This window comes from Mesocricetus auratus, unplaced genomic scaffold (genome assembly GCF_017639785.1).
Source record: "Mesocricetus auratus isolate SY011 unplaced genomic scaffold, BCM_Maur_2.0 Super-Scaffold_100007, whole genome shotgun sequence".
Lineage (NCBI taxonomy): Eukaryota > Metazoa > Chordata > Mammalia > Rodentia > Cricetidae > Mesocricetus > Mesocricetus auratus.
The window spans coordinates 4,749,396-4,771,888 of record NW_024429191.1 but is presented as its reverse complement, the minus strand read 5'-3'; the positions used below and the strand labels follow the sequence as shown (position 1 = coordinate 4,771,888).

At 42.0% G+C, this 22,493-nt stretch overlaps 1 protein-coding gene across 9 annotated transcripts in view; it reads left to right on the top strand.

Annotated features, from left to right (window-relative positions):
- Rbfox1 (RNA binding fox-1 homolog 1) overlaps nucleotides 1-22,493 on the top strand; it is a 2,068,553-nt gene that overhangs the window by 1,997,265 nt on the left and 48,795 nt on the right. For all 9 annotated transcript variants that reach the window (XM_040747948.1, XM_040747949.1, XM_040747950.1 and 6 more), the window contains one exon: nucleotides 15,768-15,900. In XM_040747948.1, coding sequence (XP_040603882.1) covers nucleotides 15,768-15,900 — 133 coding nt within the window. The remainder of the gene's footprint in view (nucleotides 1-15,767; nucleotides 15,901-22,493) is intronic.

Sequence of the window (22,493 nt, the reverse complement as noted above, 5' to 3'; positions counted from 1 at the left end):
GCATTCATCATGTTAGTTAGCCACACAGGGCAAGTAGTCAGTGAACGTATTAGACAGAATGGATCTGTGTACTAGTGTGATATACTTCCATCTTCTTTACAGAAGTAAACCAGACATACCTCAGAAAGGATTCATTTGGATCTATCTAGCTGCTCTAAAGCAAACTGGGGGCATGTTTTATATATCAAATATAGAAGTATCACACGGATTCTCTGACAAAATGAAGGGGGAAATGATATAAGAAGTTATCCAACCAAAGTCACAAGCCAGACTCTATCCTTACCCATTCTATAAGAATTGTAAAACTAAAATGAGTGAAAACATGTATTATTGCCACATGAGATAGTTCATGGCTTTGATTCCAGCGCTAGGGCACTAGGGAGGCAGGTGAGTCCTGAGTTTGATACTAGCCAGGCTTATAGCTACATAGTAAGAACCCATCTTCAAAACAGAAGGAACAAAATGTGCATTTTATATTCATGTTTTTAAATTTATATTCTTCATAGGTACCTGATACTCTAAGTTATTGCAAATTGTCTCTGCAGGAACAGTGTCTAAGCACTCATGCAAAGGGTCTTTTTTCAGTACTAAGAATATATGGTGACATTACAGCCTCTCATATATGATTACACAAGCTTAGCTTGTTCCTATTTTAAGTGACATCAGTCATCTCACCTACATATTTTCAAATTCTCATTGTCACAGATCAGCCATGTGACCTTTAAAAATTATGCTAATGGCCTCCTCAAATGCTATTGTTTAATTATATTTTAATCTGTTGCCCCAATGGTTGAATCTTCAAGTTCATAGCGATTATTTTCAAATATATTAAAATCAATGCCCTTTTCTATAGCAGTCTTAAAGGAAGCAATTAGTAGCTAATTTCATTTTTTTTATTTTTAAAAAAGGCACAACCTAGTTTCTTCCACTAAGATTCTTCTCTGGGTGTTTATCTTAAGCAATTGTATTCAGATTGCCAAGCTGGGTGAGTAGTTTGTCAGGGTGAGGAACTCTACTAGTGGCATAGAAAGGTTACTCACGACCCTTGGGCATGCTGCCCAGGCTTCCTTTCTCCTTCATTGCTTTTTGATCCAGCTGTTTGCAGAGAGCTGGCACTTGGCAAGACTTGTCTGGGTTTTCTCTTTTTTACCAATGAAAGCAAACTCTAGAACAAAGCTGTAGCTCCTGCCCAAATCATCAAGCTAACACGAGCAAGGTCCTTTTCTTTCAGGGTAGATTCTTACATGACAGAGCACTCCACACGATGGTGGAGCACTCCATCCAATTTTGCTCTGAGAGCTGGGTGATACAGAGTCTTTAGGAACCCTGCCTTCTTTTTCCAAGTGAGGGCTCCCTTACTTCTAAGCAATGTTTCAGGGCATCATTTTTAACCTTGAAGATACACATATTGCTCATTTTTTACTCACAGTCATGTTCCTGGAAAAAAAAGTATGTGGTGGTTAGACTGTGTGAATTTAAATACACTTAGGTAATGTTATTCCCCTCCCCCAGGTCCTTCTAGACCCTCTTTTCCTTCCTATCCACCCAACTTTAAGTTCTGTCTCAGAAAAAAAAAGCAAAAACCCAAAACAACAACAAACTTCCCCTAAACCAGAAAAATAACATAAATAGAAAACAACAAAACAAAAGAACAAAAACTACCAAATGCCAACTACATAACACACATATACACAGAGAGAGAGAGAGAGTCCTGTGGAATCTGTTATGTATTGGTTAACCATTCCAGAATATGGGGCTTGTCCTAGAGTAGTTGTCACTCTATTGGAGAACACTAATTTTCCCATTCCCAACAGGTGTAACCTTGACAGTTCAATTGACAACCTTTACCCTGGTGGCTAGGTTTTTATTCATTGAGTCATTCATTCATTCATTCATTTTAATACAACAAAATAAAATATAATAAGATTAAATAAAAACTATGATATCCAAGTTTGATAGGACAGACCAGGAGAAGAAAAAGAGCCTATGAGAAGGTAAAAAAATTAGTGACCCACTCAATCACACACTCAGGAAATCCCATAAAAACACTAAATTGGAAGTCATTATGTCTGTCTATCTATCTATCTATCTATCTATCTATCTATCTGTCTATCTATGTAGATATAAATATACAGATGATCTTGTACAGACCCATGCAGGCCATGTGTATGCTGCTTTAGTCCCTGTGAGCTTATATGAGCTTTGCTCATGTTGGTTTAGAGGCCCTTTTTTCTTTGATGTCCTCCATCTCTTCTGGCTCTTATACTCTTTCTGTCTTCTCTTTCATGGGGCTCCCTGAGCTCTGAGGAGAGGAATTTGATGGAAATAACCCTTTTAGTGCTGAATGTTCCAAAGGTCTCTGCATAATGTCTGGATATGGGTATCAATATTCCCATCTACTGCAGTAGGAAGCTTCTCTGATGATGGCTGAACAAGGTTTTGATCTATGAGTATAGAATACTATTAGGAGTCATTTGATCACTGTTTTCGGCATTGTTTTAAGACCACAATTATTTAATTTACCCTAGGCCCTTGGGCTATCTAGTCTCAGGTTCCTATTTGCCTAAGCAGTATTGGGTATGGGCTCCATCTTGTGGAATGGGTGCCTTATGTCAAATCAGTTATTGATCACTCACACAAGCTTTTTGCCACCACTGCCCTAGCTTATCTTGCAGGCAGTGCACCATATTAGATCAAAGCATCTGTGGCTGACTGTGTTTATGTTTCTCATTTTGTAACAACTTAGTAGCATTCAGAATAACTTCCTGTACCAAATACACTAGAACACAGGAGTGGAGGCTCTATGTAGGCACCAGATGAACATTTCCATGTTCCATGAGTTGTGTAGGTGCCTTGAAGTCAATTTGGGGAGGACTAGCTATATATAGTCTTGGAAACAGGCTCAGCTGTTTAAGGATTCCAAAGGGGGCCTTCTGGTCAGCAACTCAATTAGCTTCTTTGGTAATAATGAATGGCCAGTTGGGACTCTGTATCTCCTATTATTTGGTGATTTAATTTAGATCACCTTCATATATGTATATATTTTAAGAAGTTTCTACTGTATTAAGTTACAATGCTATCCCTCAAATTTAGCTGTCTCTCCTTGTGTTCTCTCTCACAACCTCCTCTGTCCCCTCCCCTCTTGATCTTCACACTCCAGACCCCACCTTGGTCCATTCAAAATTATCTATTCTATTCCCTTCCCCAAGGAGATCTATCTGTTCCCTCTATTTCCTTACTCTATGTAGTTCTACATATTACAGCTCAGGATGGTTTTTTCTAGTTCCATCTATTTGCCTGCAAATTTCATGTTTTTTTAAATGGCTGACTAATACTCCATTTGATAAATGTATCACATTTTTAGTCTGTTCTTCTGTTGAGGAACATCTTTCTGGCTACTGTGAATAGAACAACAGTGAACATTGTTGAGTAAGTGTCTTTGTAGTAGAATAAAGCATCCTTTAGGATATGCTAAAGAGTGGTACAGCTGTATCTTGAGGTAGATGGATTTCCATTTTCCTGAGGAAGTGCCTCCAGAGTGGCTATATGAATTTTCACTCCCACCTATAATGTATGAGTATCGAACTTTCCATCCTCCTGCTTCAACTTGTGATGGATATGTGCCACCATACACAGCTACAACCCCAGTTCTTTGAAGGGAAGGGCTTGCCAGCCAGAGGCCTCTTTTCAAGTGACTACTATCTTGCATCCTCCATTTGGTTATTAATCTCAATGCAGGAGAGTGGCTTTTGTCTTTTGCAAATGGGGGTCTGCCTTCTGCAAAAGACTGCCAGTTGCAAAGCTCCCATCCTGTGGTGCGCCCCCAAACATCTTATTTGTCTTGATATTTCTTTCAGAGAAATACATATGACAGATAAGGAGTCACTGGAGGATGCACTTGCTTTGTGTCAGACAGATATTAAAACAATAAACTATGCTGCCCTGGGATTCCAGCACACACAAAGCCAGAGAACAAGGCTGAGATGAGATGTTTCTGAAAAGCGGTAAGGCAGTTGTGCTGGGGAAATTCCCTGGAAACAACAGAGCCTGTGATAGCATTGAGAGAAAGCACTTTTTAACGCTCACATTTGCTTAAGAGGATCAAGCGCCTGCTGCAGATCCTAGGTTCAGCTCCTTGACAATGGCCACCCATTCTCCAGCCCTAATAGGAGCAACAGAGAAATCCTTCAGTAGTTTGAGAAGCTTGTGTGGAGAAGTTTATTTTTCAAGTGCTGTTCTGCATGACTCTGCCTTCTGAAACTACTGTGAATTTAAAAATAGGAAGGGATTGGGGTAGTGTTCTTCAGTCAGACCTCTGCCCATACACGTTCTAGAGGTAAAGGTATAAAAACAAACTTGGCTCTTGAAGGGCAACAGAGGGCAGTGTGATGTCACACAGTAGGTGTACAATCCTAATGAACTCAGATTTGCAAATTGAGCCAGGTGTGCAGCTAACCCTAAGGCCCCCAAGGTCTGCAGACCTGCAGAACAGTAGCTAAGAACTAAGGATGGGAGAAAGGGCATGCGTGTGTATTTCAAGAGTTGGAAGGGAGATTCCAGGGGCTCCCTGCATGGATATTCTGATCTTAAAGACAGAAGTACAAGTAGAGGGCTCCATGCATGCAGTACAAGGATGCCAAAAAAGGATGAGCATGTGCCTCTTGTGGAAGGAAAGGGAACCTGGGAACGTTCGTATCCACCCAAGAATTTAAACATTTGTCACTGCTAATGGAACTTTCCTTAAATCATTTTTTCAACTTCAGATTAAAAACCATCACAGGCCAACCTAGGGCTACCAGAGAACTTGAACACAGTGGTGAGGAAATGCAGCTTTAAGCCCAAATACCCAGGCTGCATGCATACACCTATCTCCTTGGGTTTTGTTTGCTTGCAAAGCAGGTTTTTGATGCCTCATTTCTTTCTGTGTAAAAAAAAAAATGCAAGAAAGAGCTGGAAAGATAACTCAGCAGCAAAGTGTTTATACCTTGAAAGCAAGATGACCTGAGCTTAAGCCAGAAAGCACACCTAAGAAACACTGATCATGTTGGCACATACTGTAATCTCGGGGTTGGGGATCTGGAGACAGGCAGGTTTCAGAGAGCTTGCTGGACTCCCAGCTTGGTGGTAGCATTGACTGCTTCCAAGCCAGTGAGAGACTCTGTCTCAAAAACACGAGCACCTAAGGAATGATACCTGAGGGTTCGCTAGCCCCTTCATGCTCATATATTTGGTCTTCTCCCCTTAGCTCCCCAGGCAGAAATCACTTCTAACCACACAGAGTCCTACTTTCCACTAACACATTCTGGTTCCCATCAGTGGCTTCACAAAATTCTGCCGGTACTTTCCCACAACACAGAGAAAAGTTGAGGGCTGCGGTGATGTGTGATCTGCTAGTGTGGTAGCAGTGATGTGACCGACTGTCTTTGCTATGTAAATTGTCTTGGATACTCACTTGTATGTGGGTATTAAAAGAAATGGCCATGTAAGTTCTTTCCGGAATTCTAAAGTCATAACAGCTACCAAGAAATAGACAAGCTTCTTGCAGAACCTAATTGGGAAGGTTTTATTAGTCTACTGACTGGACAACTGAGCAGTTTCCAAATGGCCCTCCTTCAGTCCGTCTATAGCATGGCCTTGGGATTCCAGCTCCTAAATCAGACATGGGATTAGCAGATACAGATGGCACCTGTCCTACAGGTTTGATTTGGGTGTTGAGCAAAGGCTCAGAGTCAGTTTTTGTTTTTGTGGGGATTTTTTGTTTGTTTGTTTTGTTCTAAGCTAAACGTTGATCCTGAGAGGCAGATGGCCTCAGACCCTGACAGACAGAATATCTCTCCTCACAGTGATGGCCAGCTATGAAATGAACAAAAGCATTTGCATCTCATGCCTGTCTTGTGAGTCACTGCCAGCCCCCCTCTAAGGACCTCAAGCTTGAGAGCACTAGCAGCCCCAGAGAACCATGGGAAATCTAGCCCAGCATAAGGCAGCTAATTTATCTCACTTGCCCTGCTTCCTACCTTGAGAGGCAATCCATCGAGCTCACTGTTCCAGCCAGCTGTTAGATAGATCATGAATGATTTAACAATTGAACCTTTACTGTATATATATGCACTGGATAAAGTCATTATTTATATAAACTATTTGGTTTCTTTTTTTCCCCTCTTGGCTTCCTGTAGGCAGGAGGTGGGGTGGGGACAAAACTAAGTTGACATTGGTACTGATTTTGTCAAACTAAGAGATTATGGCAAATGGTTCCATCTAAATTAAAATAGATTCCAGCTTCTATGCTTCTCCAACAACAGAAAGCACTTTTGCAAATGCTGGCTGCAGTACTGCCAAGTTAAACACTCCAAGATGGAGATTCATTTCCATTTTGCTGAATGAAATGTTACAAAAATCTTGCCAGGGGGACGTCTGTCAATACCTATGAGTTAGAGGGATCACTGGGACCTCTTCCACAGGGAGTGTGGGACTGCATACCCAGAAGTCGTGAAGCACCCATCATGCACCTGCTGGATTAACCCTGCCATTTGTAGCACAGGAGACAAACTAGCTCGGTTCCACAGGAAGTGGGAGCAGAGTGGTAGCTGGTGAGACCAGCTCAGCTCCACACAGATGAGGGATTTGAGAATATTCCTGTGCATGGGTAACGAGTGCGGACTTTTGTTCTGCCTTTCAAAATTGACTGTTTTGGGTAAAGAAATCTTTCTGCCTGGGGAACACCGATCCTGTGATCCAGAACAAATCCCTACGTGTTCATTGTGCTTGGTTTTCTGTATGGTTTTCTTCTAGCTCATCCATTTATGTACGAGCAGGAGATTTATTTTAAACCAAGCTGTGGGTAAAATAATATGTGATAACAGAACTAACAAATTAATTACATATAGACCAATAAATACTGTACCTCAAAGTGGTAGGTCAGTTTTTTATTTTTCGTGGACATGGGTGTGTGTGCACCTATGTGTGCATGCCTGTGGAGAGCAGATGTGGACATGGGTGTGTGTGCACCTATGTGTGCATGCCTGTGGAGAGCAGATGTGGACATGGGTGTGTGTGCACCTATGTGTGCATGCCTGTGGAGAGCAGATGTGGACATGGGTGTGTGTGCACCTATGTGTGCATGCCTGTGGAGAGCAGATGTGGATCAGAGTGCCTTCCTCTATCTTTCTCCACCTAATTTTTTTGAGACAGAGTCTCTCATTGAGCCTGGAACTCCCTGATTTGGTGAGGGGGAGCCGGGTGTCAGCAGGACAGTGAGGTAAGCCACAGGGATCTGTCTGTCTCTCCCTCCCAAGTGTCACATATGGCTTTTAAATAAGGGTTATTGGGATTGAACTCAGGGCCTCATTGCTTGCAGGATACTCGCTTTACTAATAAGCCATCCCCTAAGCCCTGAAATACATTTCTTTTTTTTTTTTTTTTTGGTTTTACGAGACAGGGTTTCTCTGTTTTGGAAGCTGTTGGTCCAGCCTGGCCTCGAACTCACAGAGATCCGCCTGCCTCTGCCTCCCGAATGCTGGGATTAAAGGCGTGTGCCACCAATGCCCGGCTGAAATATATTTCTTATTCAGATCTTTCTTCCAAATTCAAAAGTTGTAGCAGAATTGAATCAACATGAACTTACAGTAACTAGGTTTGTGTGTACAACTGAGTCCTCTATTGGTGACGCTCTATGTAACACTTGTTGCTACTTACAAATCTCTATATGTTGGGTAGTTTGCTTATACATCCCTGGCTCATATCCAAATGTGTATATAATCCTGATAGGGAAGGGAAACGGACTGCACTTGGATTTTTATCAATATAAATCTACGGCCATCTCTGTGTACTGCACCGAGTTAGTGGAAGAGCAATGGAACTTTCACAAGTGTCTTGAAATCTCAGAATATAAACACATAGGGCAATGACAGTATAGTCCCTCTCCCAACATAGTCCCCAACAAGGAGTATGTTGAGATCTCCAGGAAGTTTGTCAAGGGAGTTCCCTGCAGATTCGTCCAATCTGTGATGGATTGAGGCTCGTTCTATCAGATGAACTAGAAACACAATAGAGGATATTGCAGCTCATGCAGGCAATAAGAGGGAAGCCTCACTAGGATATCCTCAAAAAAAGAGAGAAAGCACAGCAGAAACTAGACTGGGAATGCCCAGGGGTTGGGTGATAAGATACGGCTCAGAGTCTCAACTTTGGAAGCTAAAGAGTTGCTCTAGACTCCAAATACCCATAGAAAAGCCAAAAAAAATTAGCAATACTCCAGATTCATATGGTTTTTCAAAGAGCTAATGGGTTAATCCGTGCATCTGGCAATTAGCAAGTGTTAATAAATGCTAGCTGCTATCATGCAGTTGAATCTCTTCCATCAGATAATGGAGTCTCACAGGATAGATATCTGCCAACTGTGATCACATCTTTGCTAGGATTACTGCAGTTATCTCTGCCCAAGGTTTAGACAAGTGAGATCCAGGATCTCTCAATACTAGCAATATGAGTAAATGATGCTTTATCCTTAGAGTGAGCCACCTGCCTGGGCAGCATCTTAAGACTTCCAGGTTCAAGGTTAGGATCAGCCACCCAGTTTTTTCTCTGTAACTGAGTTGCTGCAGAATTCTGATTATCTGAGATTACAATAATAACATTCCAGTGATCTCCTTGTGCCAGGTCATTTTTTTCACATGTTAGAGACATGGTAGTTCCCAAAATATAGCTCTCAGGATAGTTCAATGAAGAGCTATAGAAGGATGTGTCCATCAAAGAGGCAGTAAGAAAAGCCAACAATAGAGAGAGGAAACATAACTGTGCTGGAATATGCTGATATCAGCATAAAGGGGCAAGATGTGAGAGAACACGAGGAAATGAAGCCCAGCAGCAGACCAAAATTTGCCTCATGGAGTCTTCATTAGTCTTTATAGACTAAACAAAAGGAAAAGAATTTGCCAGAGTCACTCAGAGGGAGCAGTCACATCAAGCAAGAGAAAACTGAGACATCTCAGTCTCTCTTCAAAGTCTAGCTGAAATAAAGACTTGAATCATTACATTTTGCCTTGACAGTCAAGCTGGTATGATGTCACTGTGCCCCCCCCATTTCCTTTCAAGACTACACATCTCTCTCCAAGTTCAAATTCTTGCCAGTTCTTGCAAGCACATCCTAATCAGACCTATAACAGCCTTAGAAACTTCTGACTAATTTGGATTTGACTAAAACTTTTGTACCATGACTGTTATGTAAAGAGATTCAATTATGGTACGCAGTGTTTTGTGAGTAACTACCGCCCATAAAAAGTTAATTAATCAGGGCTGTGTCAATTTCCTGGTGCCGTGTCAATTTGCTGCAAGGTAATTAATCACTAATCACCCACCAGCCAGCCAGCCGAGGGACAATCCACCAGCCATTTATTGTGTGTCCCCCCCAAATAAAAGGCCAGCGCAGCCAGCAAGAAACACATCTTGCCTTTCACAATATTTTTATCGACACTTTCGGATGCTGTAGTAGAATGCAGCAACAAGCCTTGGCAGTTCAATGGAATATGAATATTAAAGAAAGAAACGAGTGGAGATTTATAGGGCATTGCATTTCTGTTATGTCAGTTTTGAGATTAAACCAAGCAAATGAACAGTGAAAAATTACTCTTCCATGTGGAGAATGGTGATTAGAATTGTACATTAATTAGAAATTTTTTTGTTTTCCCATTCAATGCATTTCTAATGAGGATGTCCTATAAGGAACCAGTTTGTCCAAAATGTAGATTTATTCACTTCTAAGCAGCAGCATTTAACATCATTTGGGCTGAACAAGAGCGGATACCAAATGTGGACTTCAGACATAAATACTTATGAGTAGAAGCACCAGAATTTCTACATATTAAGGAGCTGTTTGAGATCCTTTTATAAATGACAGAAAGAATGAATCACGTTTGCCCCCAAGCCCTAAAATTACTGGATTAAAAGAAGACCTTTCTATTTTAACCCAGAACTTTATACACCCTGTCATATTACATTTGCCACCGACTGTCGCTTAAAGAGGATGATTTAGTCATGTGTGAACCCTGTGTCCCAAGCCAGATTGGTAGACTTTAATTCTGAATTCATTTTGAAAACAGAAGTTAACATTTTTGGCCATTCGGAAAAAAACAATCTGGTTTTTGGACCTCTCGTGAAGATATTTACTGCACAATGCCCAGCCTCTCAGGAGCTAGGCTGGCTGTTTATGGTGCCCCAGTGTGTTTGTTAAGTACCACACCATATCATAATTTATAGTCTGACACGTGAAATGTGAGTCTTTGCCACGAGGGAATCCAATAAGCCCCTGAACCTGCTGTCAAAGGCACATTTGCACCCCCAAATTTAAGCATTTGAATGTGTCCTACCATCCATTACTTGCAGAATAATTCAATCACATATTAGCATGTGCACTTGTGTTTTCAACTCTTCAAAGGAAGGGAAAACAAGCGAGGCTTCAGGATGTGAAGGGGTAGAAGGCACAAGACAAAGAGCCCACTCTGATGGCAACACCTTTACCAGGGCATCTGGCAATCTCATGCAAATTCAACCCAGCACACAAATGCAAAGAATAATTGCCCATTAAAGCGGGCTGTATATTTTTATGGCTGTGTTGCAGAATCAGCCCCCCTGTCGGGGAATGCATCTGCTATTCTTCTGTCTCTCCCAGAGCTCTAAAACTTTAATATGCAGTTTATAACCCTCAAGTATTTTCCACTGGCTTTGTGTTTCTTCTCTTGGGATTTCCAGGCTGGTGAAATGATCTCATTTGTGTTTATTTTCTAAGGTAAGCACCATGTTCATAAACGAGATGGAGAGGGAGGAGGCACTAGTCACTGTAAATACATGAAGGTGGAGCTCATTGAAGGTGGAAGCTTGTCTTTGAGGCAGACATGGGCAGGAAGCAGTAGACACTCTGGCAAATGGCTCATTTGGCTGGCTGTTATACCCTCATGTCTTCTATTTAAAATCATTGATTTGCCTTAATACTCAAGAGTTACGGAGTGCCTCTTGTTCCTTTCGTTAAGCTTCTATCCCATGATTTTCTACAATGTAGGAAGATTCCTTATTCCCAAAGGCAATGTGACACTCCCCTGACTCTGTCCCTGCACTCATCACATTCATCTCTCTCACTGAAGGACTTTGTCAGGCTGCTGTGTAGAGCTAGGGATGGAGATGTGTCAGACACCTAGGGAATTTTTGATCCTGCCCTGTGCTTTTCTGGTGTTCCATAATAGCTTGTGAACTACTCCCCAAACTTTGATTCATGCTACACAGGTTTAAGAGAGAATGTATGCGTTTTCCCTTCCTCATCTTCTCCTCACAGGAGGAAATCCAGAATTGAATCCTGCATCCACACATCAATTTGAATGCCACCATTGTCGTTTAGTTGTGGTTTTTTTAGGTGTTTATTAATCTCAAGTCATCTGTCAGGGTTGGGGGATCCAACTCAAGAATTGTGGTTCTAAATATACCTGTGAGTTGGCATCGTTTTGTTTTTCTAACATTATTACTTGTTGTTTGTTTTTTATTTTGTTTCTTGGAGACAGAATCTCACTATGTAGCTCAGGCTGGCCTCAACGTTTGTAATTCTCCTGCCTCAGCATTGCAAGTGGTAGGATTATAGGTAGGAATCATTAGACACATCTTATATAGAAAAATTAGCCAAGGTGACATTTATGTACTTCATTTTAATGCCAGCTTGCTGATTACAGAAACGGAGAGAGTTTGTGGCTTTTGTTTGGTACTACATTGCATTTATTAAGCATTTATTATCTACTTAATGGATACAAACTCTTGAACCAAAATGTGCATAGATGATAAAATACTTTAACTCAACAAGATTAAGTGTTGCTTCATGAAGGAAATGAATCATTAAGAGGTATTTCCCATTACATTTGAAGAATAAATTCATTGCCTTGTGTTTAATCTGTGTGTTGGTTATCTGCCCAGGTAATTGTTTCAAATACACATTTGACCATATGTCAGCATTTATAAACCCAGACCCAGTACACAAGTAAGAAAATTTTACTTTTCCCATCCTTTTAGTATATTGATGTAAAGTTGTGTTCTTTGCCCTTGAAACTGACCATGTGACTTTGTGACACATGACAGCCATGAGAGAAAAACACTTAGAGAAGGGAAGAAACACAAGAAATGACTCCAAAAGTCTTATCATATGGAAATGGATGGGCATTAACTTGCTTGCTTCACAGAATTGCTATGCTCAGGCAGAGCTGTGGCTGGGCAGGAAAGATTGTTTATGGGATAGTTTACTCAGAACAAGCAACATTTTGTGTGTGGGGTCAGTGGGAGAGTGTGTGCATACCTGGGGGTGAACTCGGGTTCTGATCCTCCTGAAGTGCCAACCACCTCATTATTTTCAGTCAGGGTCACTCATAGTCTGAGACTAAAAAGGAAGTTAGGTACTAAAGGATGACTGAGGTTGGGGTTGAGTTCAGTTAGGTGCTCCTCCAAACCAAATAGCAGGGCAGATGGAGAGCCTTGCCCTAATGGTTATGGTTAGGCTGACTAGCCAGTAAGTTCCAGGCATCCATTGCTCCCCCCTCTTTGGTGCTGAGACTAGATGCTTGTATTACCATGCCTGTTTTTATTTGCTTTTAATTATAGATTCTTAGGTTCAAAATCTCAGGTCCCTATGGTTTAAAGGCAAGCATTTTCTTGACTGACCCCGAAAACACTTTTGAGCCAGGCCAACGATAGTAAAATCAAAGTGGCTAAAACTGATGATTTTGATATGTTAAAATGCTATATTTGTTCAAGCATTCTCTCCTACTGGAAACTCGTGGATTCTGTGTCTAGTGGCATCTCTGGGCTAGTTCAGCATCTCTCGGGACCACAGTAGAGATGATCTTCCTAGGCCTCACGACAAACTCTGCCACTTGTCCTGTTTATTTTGTAGTTCCAGGCAGCGATGGAAAGTGGACAGTGAAAAAAAGGGGCTATGCGCTCCTACAAGGAAAGAGGCAGTTAGGTACTAAGGGACAACCAAAGTTGGAATTGAGGGCAGTTAGGTGCCCATTGAAACCAAAGAGCAGGGCAGATGGAGAGCTCTGCACTAATGGAGCTTGCTTTATAACACCAAGAAAGAGTTTTTCGTCTCTCTTGGTACAATCCAAGCTACTTGATTTTGACATGGGAGACCCAGAGCATCTGTCTTCAGAGGATATTTTATGTGTGTGTGTGGGGGGGTATGTGAAGGAAAGATGAAAACGAAGAAAATGAAAGAAAGGAGAAGATGGATATAAAGATGGAAGGGAATAATGAGGAGAGGAGGAAGAAAGGAGGAACAGAGGGAAGCAGAAGGAATGGAGGAGGGAAGAAGGGAGGAAAAGGGAGTAGGATGTATAAAGAAGATCCCCTAGCCTCATCTCAGTATCTACAGGCACTTATCTCACCCAAGAAAACCAGACCGTCTCAGAATAGAGGCCTGGCTCTCCAGGCTGAGCAGCACTTGCTCTCTTCACTCCAGTGTCAAGCTTCTACTTCACAAGGCATCTCATCTCTGCAACTTGGAAAAGCTGATTTTGCTTCTGTGGCTCCGGATAGGGGGATAACAAATGGGTCAGCATAATTACCGAGTGCCCTCACCCAACAAACCAGCTGCTCAACCACACTGTAAATTTCTCAATTTCCTTATCTTGAAAATGCAAAACATGCTATGAAGATTTTTATTTGAATCATGTTGAGACAGAATCAGGATGGAATCATTCCCAAGCATCTCCCTGGTCCTGAAACAAGCATCCCTAGACCTGAATGAGCTGAGCACTTCCTGCTTCCTCCAATTCTGCTATATTGGTTGAAACATTATCCAGGAAACTTGGGTGCTGGAGATTGACTGGGTCAATAAACCCATGCAATTTGTTTTGAATCATAACCACAAAAACTGTCCGACATAAACTTCAGACAGAAATAGGAGGATAGTCAATCTGGCTTTGTTCTATGATCTTATCATTTTACTCGTGCTGCAAAGGGAAGTATGATAAAAGCCCCTGTTCATACTTCAAGAATGTGTACCAAATTCCAGACATCCACTGACGGCTGATCTTCACTTAAAGGGAATGATTCCTACTAAGAATGCATAGAGAATTGCAAACATCCCTGGCTCATCCAACACACTCTGACCAGATGGAAGGTTTTACTCTAGACCTCCAGGGTCACCATGTGGCACCTTTACCTCTTAGAGAGCAAGTACTCCTGGGGCTCTTGCACACTTTCCTAATTTATTTCTCAGTTTTTTGTGCTCCTCCCACAATCCCTATCCAGGTTCACACTTAGGTGGGTATGAGAAAGACTCTTGGATATAATAAGATACATGGGGCAGGAGTCTTCTGCTCTTAAAGGTGATGGAGAGGGGCTTGGGCCCCTCTCCGCAGTGTGATGCAAGGTGGAGAATATCTTTAGTATGCTATAAATGAGAATGCTCTCACTTGGTCAGAAGTCCTGCAGTAGCCTGGAAGAAGGGAATTTGGCTGTGTTACAGACATCCTGTTGTGCCTCTCATTTCTGATTTCTGAGTCCTTTCTGTAGCTTTTATAAATAGTGGCTTTTCACATATATTTTTCAGGAATCCAATCTCTGCATGATATAAAGTATAGGGTACAATGTCCTTTAAGTGAACAAGAGAGTCAGCATAGGTAGAACATTGTCTCAGCAAGAGACTGGGCATCTAGAGCCAGAACGTTTTCCTAATGGCTGCTTGGACCTTCCTTAGGAGTTCATATCTGCATGCATGGGTGGAAGGGTCCCCGAAGAGAACATTCAAGACTTGGGGAGTTGCCAGGAATAGCTCCTCTCCCAACTACTGATACAGTCTCCTCAGATGAGGAGCTCTCTTTCCAAAGAGGTAGTTATCAGACTTCCCTGTCTACAGACACAGGTACATATGCACTGACACTTAGGGACTTGTGAGATGCTGATAAGCCATTGAGGACACAAAGCAGCTTTCATACTCATAGAATATATCTGCAAGAATGCCTCAATTAAAAGTTCCAGTCAAAGGCTGGGAGTGCTGCTCAATGGACAAGCACTTGCCCAACAAAAATGCCTAAAGTCTTACATTCCACCCCCAACAATTTCCCTGAAAAAAATCAAATTTGTAACAAGCCACATATGGATATAAAAGGGATGTAGAATATAAAGACAAATAGGGGAAATTACAAGCAAAATAATGAACTTTTAATTCTATTCAGTTCAGTCTCAAAGATAACTGCCATCGTTCAAAAAATACATGTGTATATGTGTAGATACAGATGTGTATATTTGCATGCACACAAATAGGATACAAATATAATACGCATGTGCATATATATGTATATACATTTTTATATATGCACAGGATATATTCAAAAGTCACGTCTATACAAACATGTTTCTCAAGCATGTACCCAGATATATGCGTACCCATACTCTCATGAGTGCATATATATGCACAGACAGTGGTTGAGGCATTGACATAAGTTTCAAATTTACTTTTCTATAATTTGGGCTTATGTGGGAGCTTGTGTCCTGTTCTGAGGAATTCTCTGTAAATGTCTGTCACTTCTTATATCCTATGGTCAGAAGTTACTGTTGTACCTACACCATACTCACCGTGTTTGTTTCCATCCTTGCAGCACTGCTGTTTGCCCTTTGAATCTTACTGAGAGAGGGTAGACCCTGTATAAACAGGGTTGGGGAAGTGGTCCTCACCAGACTACATTACATGTGCACCTATCTCATGGTATCCTGCTCTCTCTTCTCTCGCATAGTGCCTGGCTTCCCATATCCAGCCGCCACTGCTGCAGCTGCATACCGAGGGGCCCACCTGAGAGGCCGTGGCCGCACCGTGTACAACACCTTCAGGGCTGCAGCGCCCCCACCCCCAATCCCGGCCTATGGCGGGTAAGTACTGCACCCTCCTGGGAGGGGGGCCTCTCTGCACCTGCTCTCCCTCCCCAGAGGCACGGAGTGTTTGCGAGCGCATGATGGTCTTGACCACCCCACCAGAACCTCCCCAGCATGCAGCCTAGCGCGCCTGCTGCAAAGCACCTTGCAAAGAGTATTGAAAAATGAGTGTAATTTGTCTGGTCATGGTTGGTGCCTTTAAGCATTCTACATGTCACATGTTGTTATGTAAATTCTCTTTGAGACTGAATGCTGGAGAACAGAGAAATGGTTACAGCCAAATATGTATTTCTGAGGACTGCAAGCATCTGGTTATTAAGGAGGTTGGACTACATTTACTCCTTGAATTCAAAGGGACATGAGGTTTCCCATACATAAAATTCACTGGGGTAATCTTGCTTCCCTCCCCATAGACATTTTGCACTCCCAGGTGTATGAACTTTTGCCTGAGAAAATTAGATATTGAGTCAAACACAACATGCCAGACAGGAATGAAATTATAGTTAATTTGCCTTTTACTTGCATTTTCCACAATGGCCTAGCCTGTCCTTTCCCCTCCATGGGGAAAGTGAAAATGGATTTGCTTTCTAAGGCTAACTGAGGCTACCTGTGATTGGATGTTGTTACTGACAACTAAAGATCTAGGGATGGTTGGGAAGAAAGGAAGGAAGAAAGGAGGGAAATAGGATGGAGGGAGGGAAAGAAAGATTGACTAACACAAGGGAGAACGCCTGAAATGGCACTTCCTCTGTTCTTTCATTAGGGATCTTGGAAGGGCATTCCTCCACCTCTGAGCATGAAGAGAGAGAGGTGCCTGTAGGGCAGTGGCCCTACATAGCACAAGGTCTAGGATACTTTTGGTTGGTACAACAGGATAGGAATGGACAGACTTTGCTTAAACACCCTTTGGTCCTTAGGCTAGCCCGACCCTCAGGACAAAGCTTTGCTAAACTCAAAGTGTGAATTGAGCTCTACTTACCTCTCAAGTTGCATAGAAAATTCGGCTACACTAAGGAGGATCTGGTGTGAGCTTTTCCAGGCCAAGGACTAGCTTTCTCGTCTGTAGAAAGACTGTGTCTATGCTCATGATAATATGAAAAGGGTTAAATGCATTTTCTTAAAAGCTTTGTTGCATATAAATCTTTTAGGAAATCTGAATTACCCCAGCTCACTTGCTATACTGATGACAAAGGGAAATACTCTTGTCATTGTTTATTTATATCTCACCCACTCCAAAAGAGCCGAGCTGAAGTGTGTGAAAAAACAAAGACTATGAAGCAGACTGGAGAATATGCAGGAATGAGGCTAGGTGAAATCATCAAAACAAGAGAATAAAGGCAAGATAAAGGAACAAGATGACTGACATCCAGTTTCTTGTGTAAGTCATTACAGTTGTTAGTCAGGAGAGGTTTCTTAGTGGGTCAAAATAAACAAGAGAGGTTGTAGATGATATAAAATAAGAGCCACCTGGCTTTAAAGTCTCTCCCTGCCCCCAGTGTATCCCTATGTCATATAAAGGACCTTTGATTCTATAATCTGTATACCACCCACCCAGCATGAGCCCATTTGATATATGGGCTCTGGAAGGCATTGGGGAAAGTGTAGAAACAGATAAACAGTCATCTAGGTTCATGTTATTGCTAAAGGAAGGTTCGTTAGCTGTGAGTGTAGAATAGCACATTTAAGCCACTTTTTTTCTGTCTGAAAATCATCATCTTAGTACATGGTAATTGTAGTTTCTCTGTATATACCCTAGTCAGTATCTCACTACTATATTGAACACGAAAGAATAAGTAAAATTATATGGCCTATCCTCCCATGAACAATTTGTAAAAACCTCAACATAACACACCTGCTATAAAATTGAAATTTACTAACTTATAATGAATGTGCTCTTTGCTGGGAATAACCATGCATAACTAATTAACACCATGTTCGCCAGGGAGAAACAGGCACTTCCAAATGGTACACAACATGTTTGTGACTCTTTTGGAAGGGATGGAAATGTAATATTCCAGGAGTCCTCCTGACTATCCTAGCTGCAATGGTGGCTTATGCCCTTCTGCTTCCTTGAACATATCATCAGTCTATATAGAACATACAACAGAACACAAGTGATAGCATGTGCCAAGGGAAGGGTATTGAGTTGAACTGTACTCGGGGGAAAGATCTTATGGCTGAAATTCTGGAATTAGAAGTTAAAATAGACTTCTCAATGACAGAAGCTGGAGAAATAGCTCACTGACTTAGAGCAGTTGTTTTGCCAACATGAAGACCTATGTTTGAATCTAACACCAAGTTAAAAAAAAAAGTTAGGCATGGCTAGGGTTGCCTGTAATCCCAGCAGTGAGAGACTGGAGATAGGCAGATCCTGGGAGCTCACTGGTAGCAAGACTAGCCCAAAAGAGCAAGCTTCCAGCTCCCAGAGAGTAAAATGATAGAAAATGCTGTAGGTCCTGCATTGCCCTCTGTGCACACTTACAGGTACACTCATGTGCAAGCACCATACATACACATACCATACACACACACACACACACACACACACACAAATTAATTAATTAACTATGAAAGATTCTCAACATGGGGCAAAAGGCTGATGTCAAGAATCTGCAAGACACAAAGTACTGGTGAAAAACAGAGATTTGGTTAGGTGCCTGTTTCCCTTTTCCCCGTCTGGATTCATTGGCTTAGAAGGAAGGTAGTCCTTCACTCATGGAGCAATACCTTTGCCCATGGACAATAAAGGATCAAAGAAATAATCAGACAACCCTAACACACAGCCAGAAACTCACTATCAGCTGCCAATAGTAAGTGAATCAGACTCTAGAAAGTAATACAGGATTTTACCACCCTAGAAATTTACAAGGAAATACAGTGTGTTTGATAGGAGAGTAAAGTATGCAGCAGCTGCATCAGGTTGATGAAGGATGAAATAGGAAGAGCCCTACAAAGTTACAGCTCAGTAAGACCAATGCTAGCATACATCTACTGGACTGCAGCTAATCTTGTTGAGGTTGATGTGACCATTGACATTTTTGTAAGTTGCCAATGCTCCCCACCCTCAGTGCTCCCTTTTCTTGAGTTGGTACAGAGGCTAATCTTACATCTCTTCCTTCATGTATATTTTACCTCTTTACTGGGGAGCCCCTGCAGTTCACAAACAACATATTACCCACAAAGCACAGACATAGTCTTAGGAAGAGGCACAACAAAAGTTTGTGGATTCCGTAAACTAAGCATAGTACCTCAGTTAGTGGGCTGTCCCAGAGTACAATGGATAAGGATGCTCCTATTTCTCCTTGTCATTACTGACATTTTACTGAAGAAGCCACAATGTCCTATTGTCCAGTTTGTCATGTTCATGAGAAATTATCCATTATGGAGTTGCCATTTAAAGGAACTTTGAAGGTGGCAATATAGGTAGAATTGGGCACATACTCACTAGACTGAGCCCAGCATCCCATATAGGACGCCATGATAATCTGTACATCCTTGAGTAACTTAAATTAGGACACTTGTACACACAACTTCAAGAATTACCTGGAAAAGTATTTTAGGGCAATTCTTTATTACCTAAAGATCAGACAGCACCCCAGGAGCAAGTATCTTAAAGTTGCCCAATACAAGAATACACCCGAGATCCACAGCCATAGGTTCATGCACAACAAGTTCCTTCAGGGGTGACCAGGAAAATGGGGCACAGAGGCTCAGCACCTATGCTCAGACACCAACAAGTCCCCCAGAGTCTGCCACCTCACACATGTGAACAATAGTCACCCCAGCCCTGGGCTCAAGAAAGGTGTGGCCCATCCCACATACTTTCACTGGCTCCAGTGAGGGCAGGACTTACACAGATTCTTTTGGTAATCTTCTTAAAAATATGTACTTTCCCTGGGAAAATGTACATATACAAATACATACACAGTTATGTACAAATACCAGTGTGTGCATGGAGCTACCTGATAACAATTCTAAACAGTTATAACTGAACATATTCAAAAACATAATTTATTTTCCAGGTGAAGGGTCAGTAGAGAAGAGAGGTTTTAAATGCCTTTGCTACAAAAATACATTTGTGGTTGGTATATACTCTGTTACACAAACAGATTGCTTAGTTTGGGGCATCCTCTGCCTTTGTTCCTTCCTTGTCCTTTTTCTTCCCTTTTCGTTTTTTTAAGTAAACTAATTTGCTATAGTGCAATGATTTCTTGCTTGCCTCTATCCAAATATTTAACTACCACTATTACTTTCTTAAGAAAATGAGATGTGAATTTGCATCATGCTCTTGCAAAAGCATATTGCAGTCCTAGAATGATTGACAAGCAACACAATTACCTTTGCATGGCTAGACAGACCATTTCTGCATTAAGATAGGACCGCATCTATTCCGTGTATGGCAGCAAGTCCCTTCTGCACTGTGGAAACTGCTGTGTATCTATAGCTGCATCCTCCACGTGGACCCCCATCTTCTTTTCCTCCAGTTTGCTGAGGCATTAGAAAAGCACTGGGAGCCATTCCTAGAAAGGACCATACAACTCTGTAAGGACAATCTCACACTCAGCCACTCCTCAAGAATAGTGTCTTGGGGACTTCGATATCACTCAGTTTTCAGAACACTTGCCTAACATGCGCAAAGTCCTGGACTTGAACCTTAGCATTGCAAAACCTGGCACAGAGGTTCACATGTTATCCAAGCACTTGGGAAACTGAAGTAGGAAGATCAAAAGTTCAAGGTTGTGTTTGACTACATAGTGTGGTTAAGGCTAGCTTGGGCTACATGAGACTCTGGGAGGTGGGGAGAATGGGCATAGGATTCCATAGAGTCTGAGCTTCAGTCTCGTCATACATGTAATTAAAAATAACACCTGGAATATGTGACTTAGCAACACAATAATTCCTTTCCTATGAAGCAACATTGCCCATCACTTGAAAGAAATGCAAACCTTTCACCACCCACCCTATCCAGATCTATTGAATCAAGACCTCTGTATGCCCAGCCATCTGTATTTCAGTTAGTGTCTGAGGTGAGTCTCAGGCACACTGAAGTTCAACCACGACTGCCTGCCCTGCCATTAAGAGTTTGGCTGTGGAACCAGAAAACCTGGGCTAGACAAGGAAGGTGAGAAGCACAGGGTACTTTGATGGGACCCATCCCAGAGCAGGCAACCTGCAAATATGAGTCATCACAGTAATGATGCTTGTGCTGTGACTAATAACTTAGGGGCAGTGGCACTTTTGTAACACTGGCAGCCCATTCCTTTAGGTTTATTTTACTCTGTCAGTGAAATGACAATGGCTATATCAGCTCATGACTTCCCAGGGTTATTAACATCATGAAGGTATATCATTTACTGTCTCCCTTGTGCCTCCAAAATAAGCTTGGCACAAGTAGGCAATCCCTTCTCATTGTGGTTGGTAAGAACTGAAATTCTTACCTTCTAAAGGGCTTCGGGGACCCAGTGCTACTAAGTGTACTCTTAACTCCAGGCTCTCCAAGGAGCCAGACACCTTCCAACCATGGGTCATTTCACTCGCCATTCCCTTTGCCTGCTGGCTAGTCCTTCCAGGCTCCCCCTGTTCCTGCCTCTTTCCATCCTTTGCTCTTCCAGGTTGCCTCTGTTTCTCCGTTCTACAGCAAAGACTGCAGCTCTAATTATAGTTTGATGCATGGCTGTGGTTGTGCTTTCCCCTCTTGGGACTCTAGACTTCTAGGGATCAGTGGTGGGAGAGCCTCACCCAGTATGGCCCAGCACAGTGGTTGAGGCAGAGGAAATCTTCCAGTGCAGAAGGTCAATACTTGCATCCCATTTGTTTGTGCTTATCTGAATAAGGAAGCTTGCCCACTGTTTCCCTTCAGTACCACATCTCATAAATTTGGGATGCCAGAGGTTTCAGAATAACTTTCCATAGCCCATGTACAAACCACAGCGACTGGGTTATTTTTCAGAGAAAAGGTTCCCAAAGGTAAATGGTACAATGTGTTCTTTCTTGGTTTCGGGAACTCGTAGTACAGATAGATGGGAATGACTGACATAGCAGCGGCCATTTTCCCTTACTCATCTCATACTCATCTTGCTGGCAGAGTAAGAACGAAGTCTCAGCCACATGGCCTAGCTCTCCACCCTTTTCCATGTCGTGTGCCCCTGAGCCTCCAAGGCCTAGATTTTGCTTTTCTCACTATTTTTCACAAACTGAAGCAGACCTTGTCTATCACATAGACATTTAATAAAATGCAAGGTTTCCCATATTAAAATGAATACTAATTTTTTAAAAGATTAATATTTATCCACACCCCTTAGTCTTCTGTACTGGTAAGATTCAGGATTGTTTAGTTTTATCTCATTTCTTTTCCTCCAGTGATAATAACCATTACAGACAAATACACAAACCACACATAAACATCAAACCACAGGCCCTCAACTACATTGTCACCACAATGCTAAGCATGCTAGCCATCACTTTGAAAGCATTACCTAACTAAATCCTATACCTGTGTAGCTTTGTGTGCCTTGGTGACCATTTTTCTCGTTTTACAAAGAGTAAGCCAAGCTCAGCTGTCTTAGTAATTCTGTCCCTGGCTGCAGAGC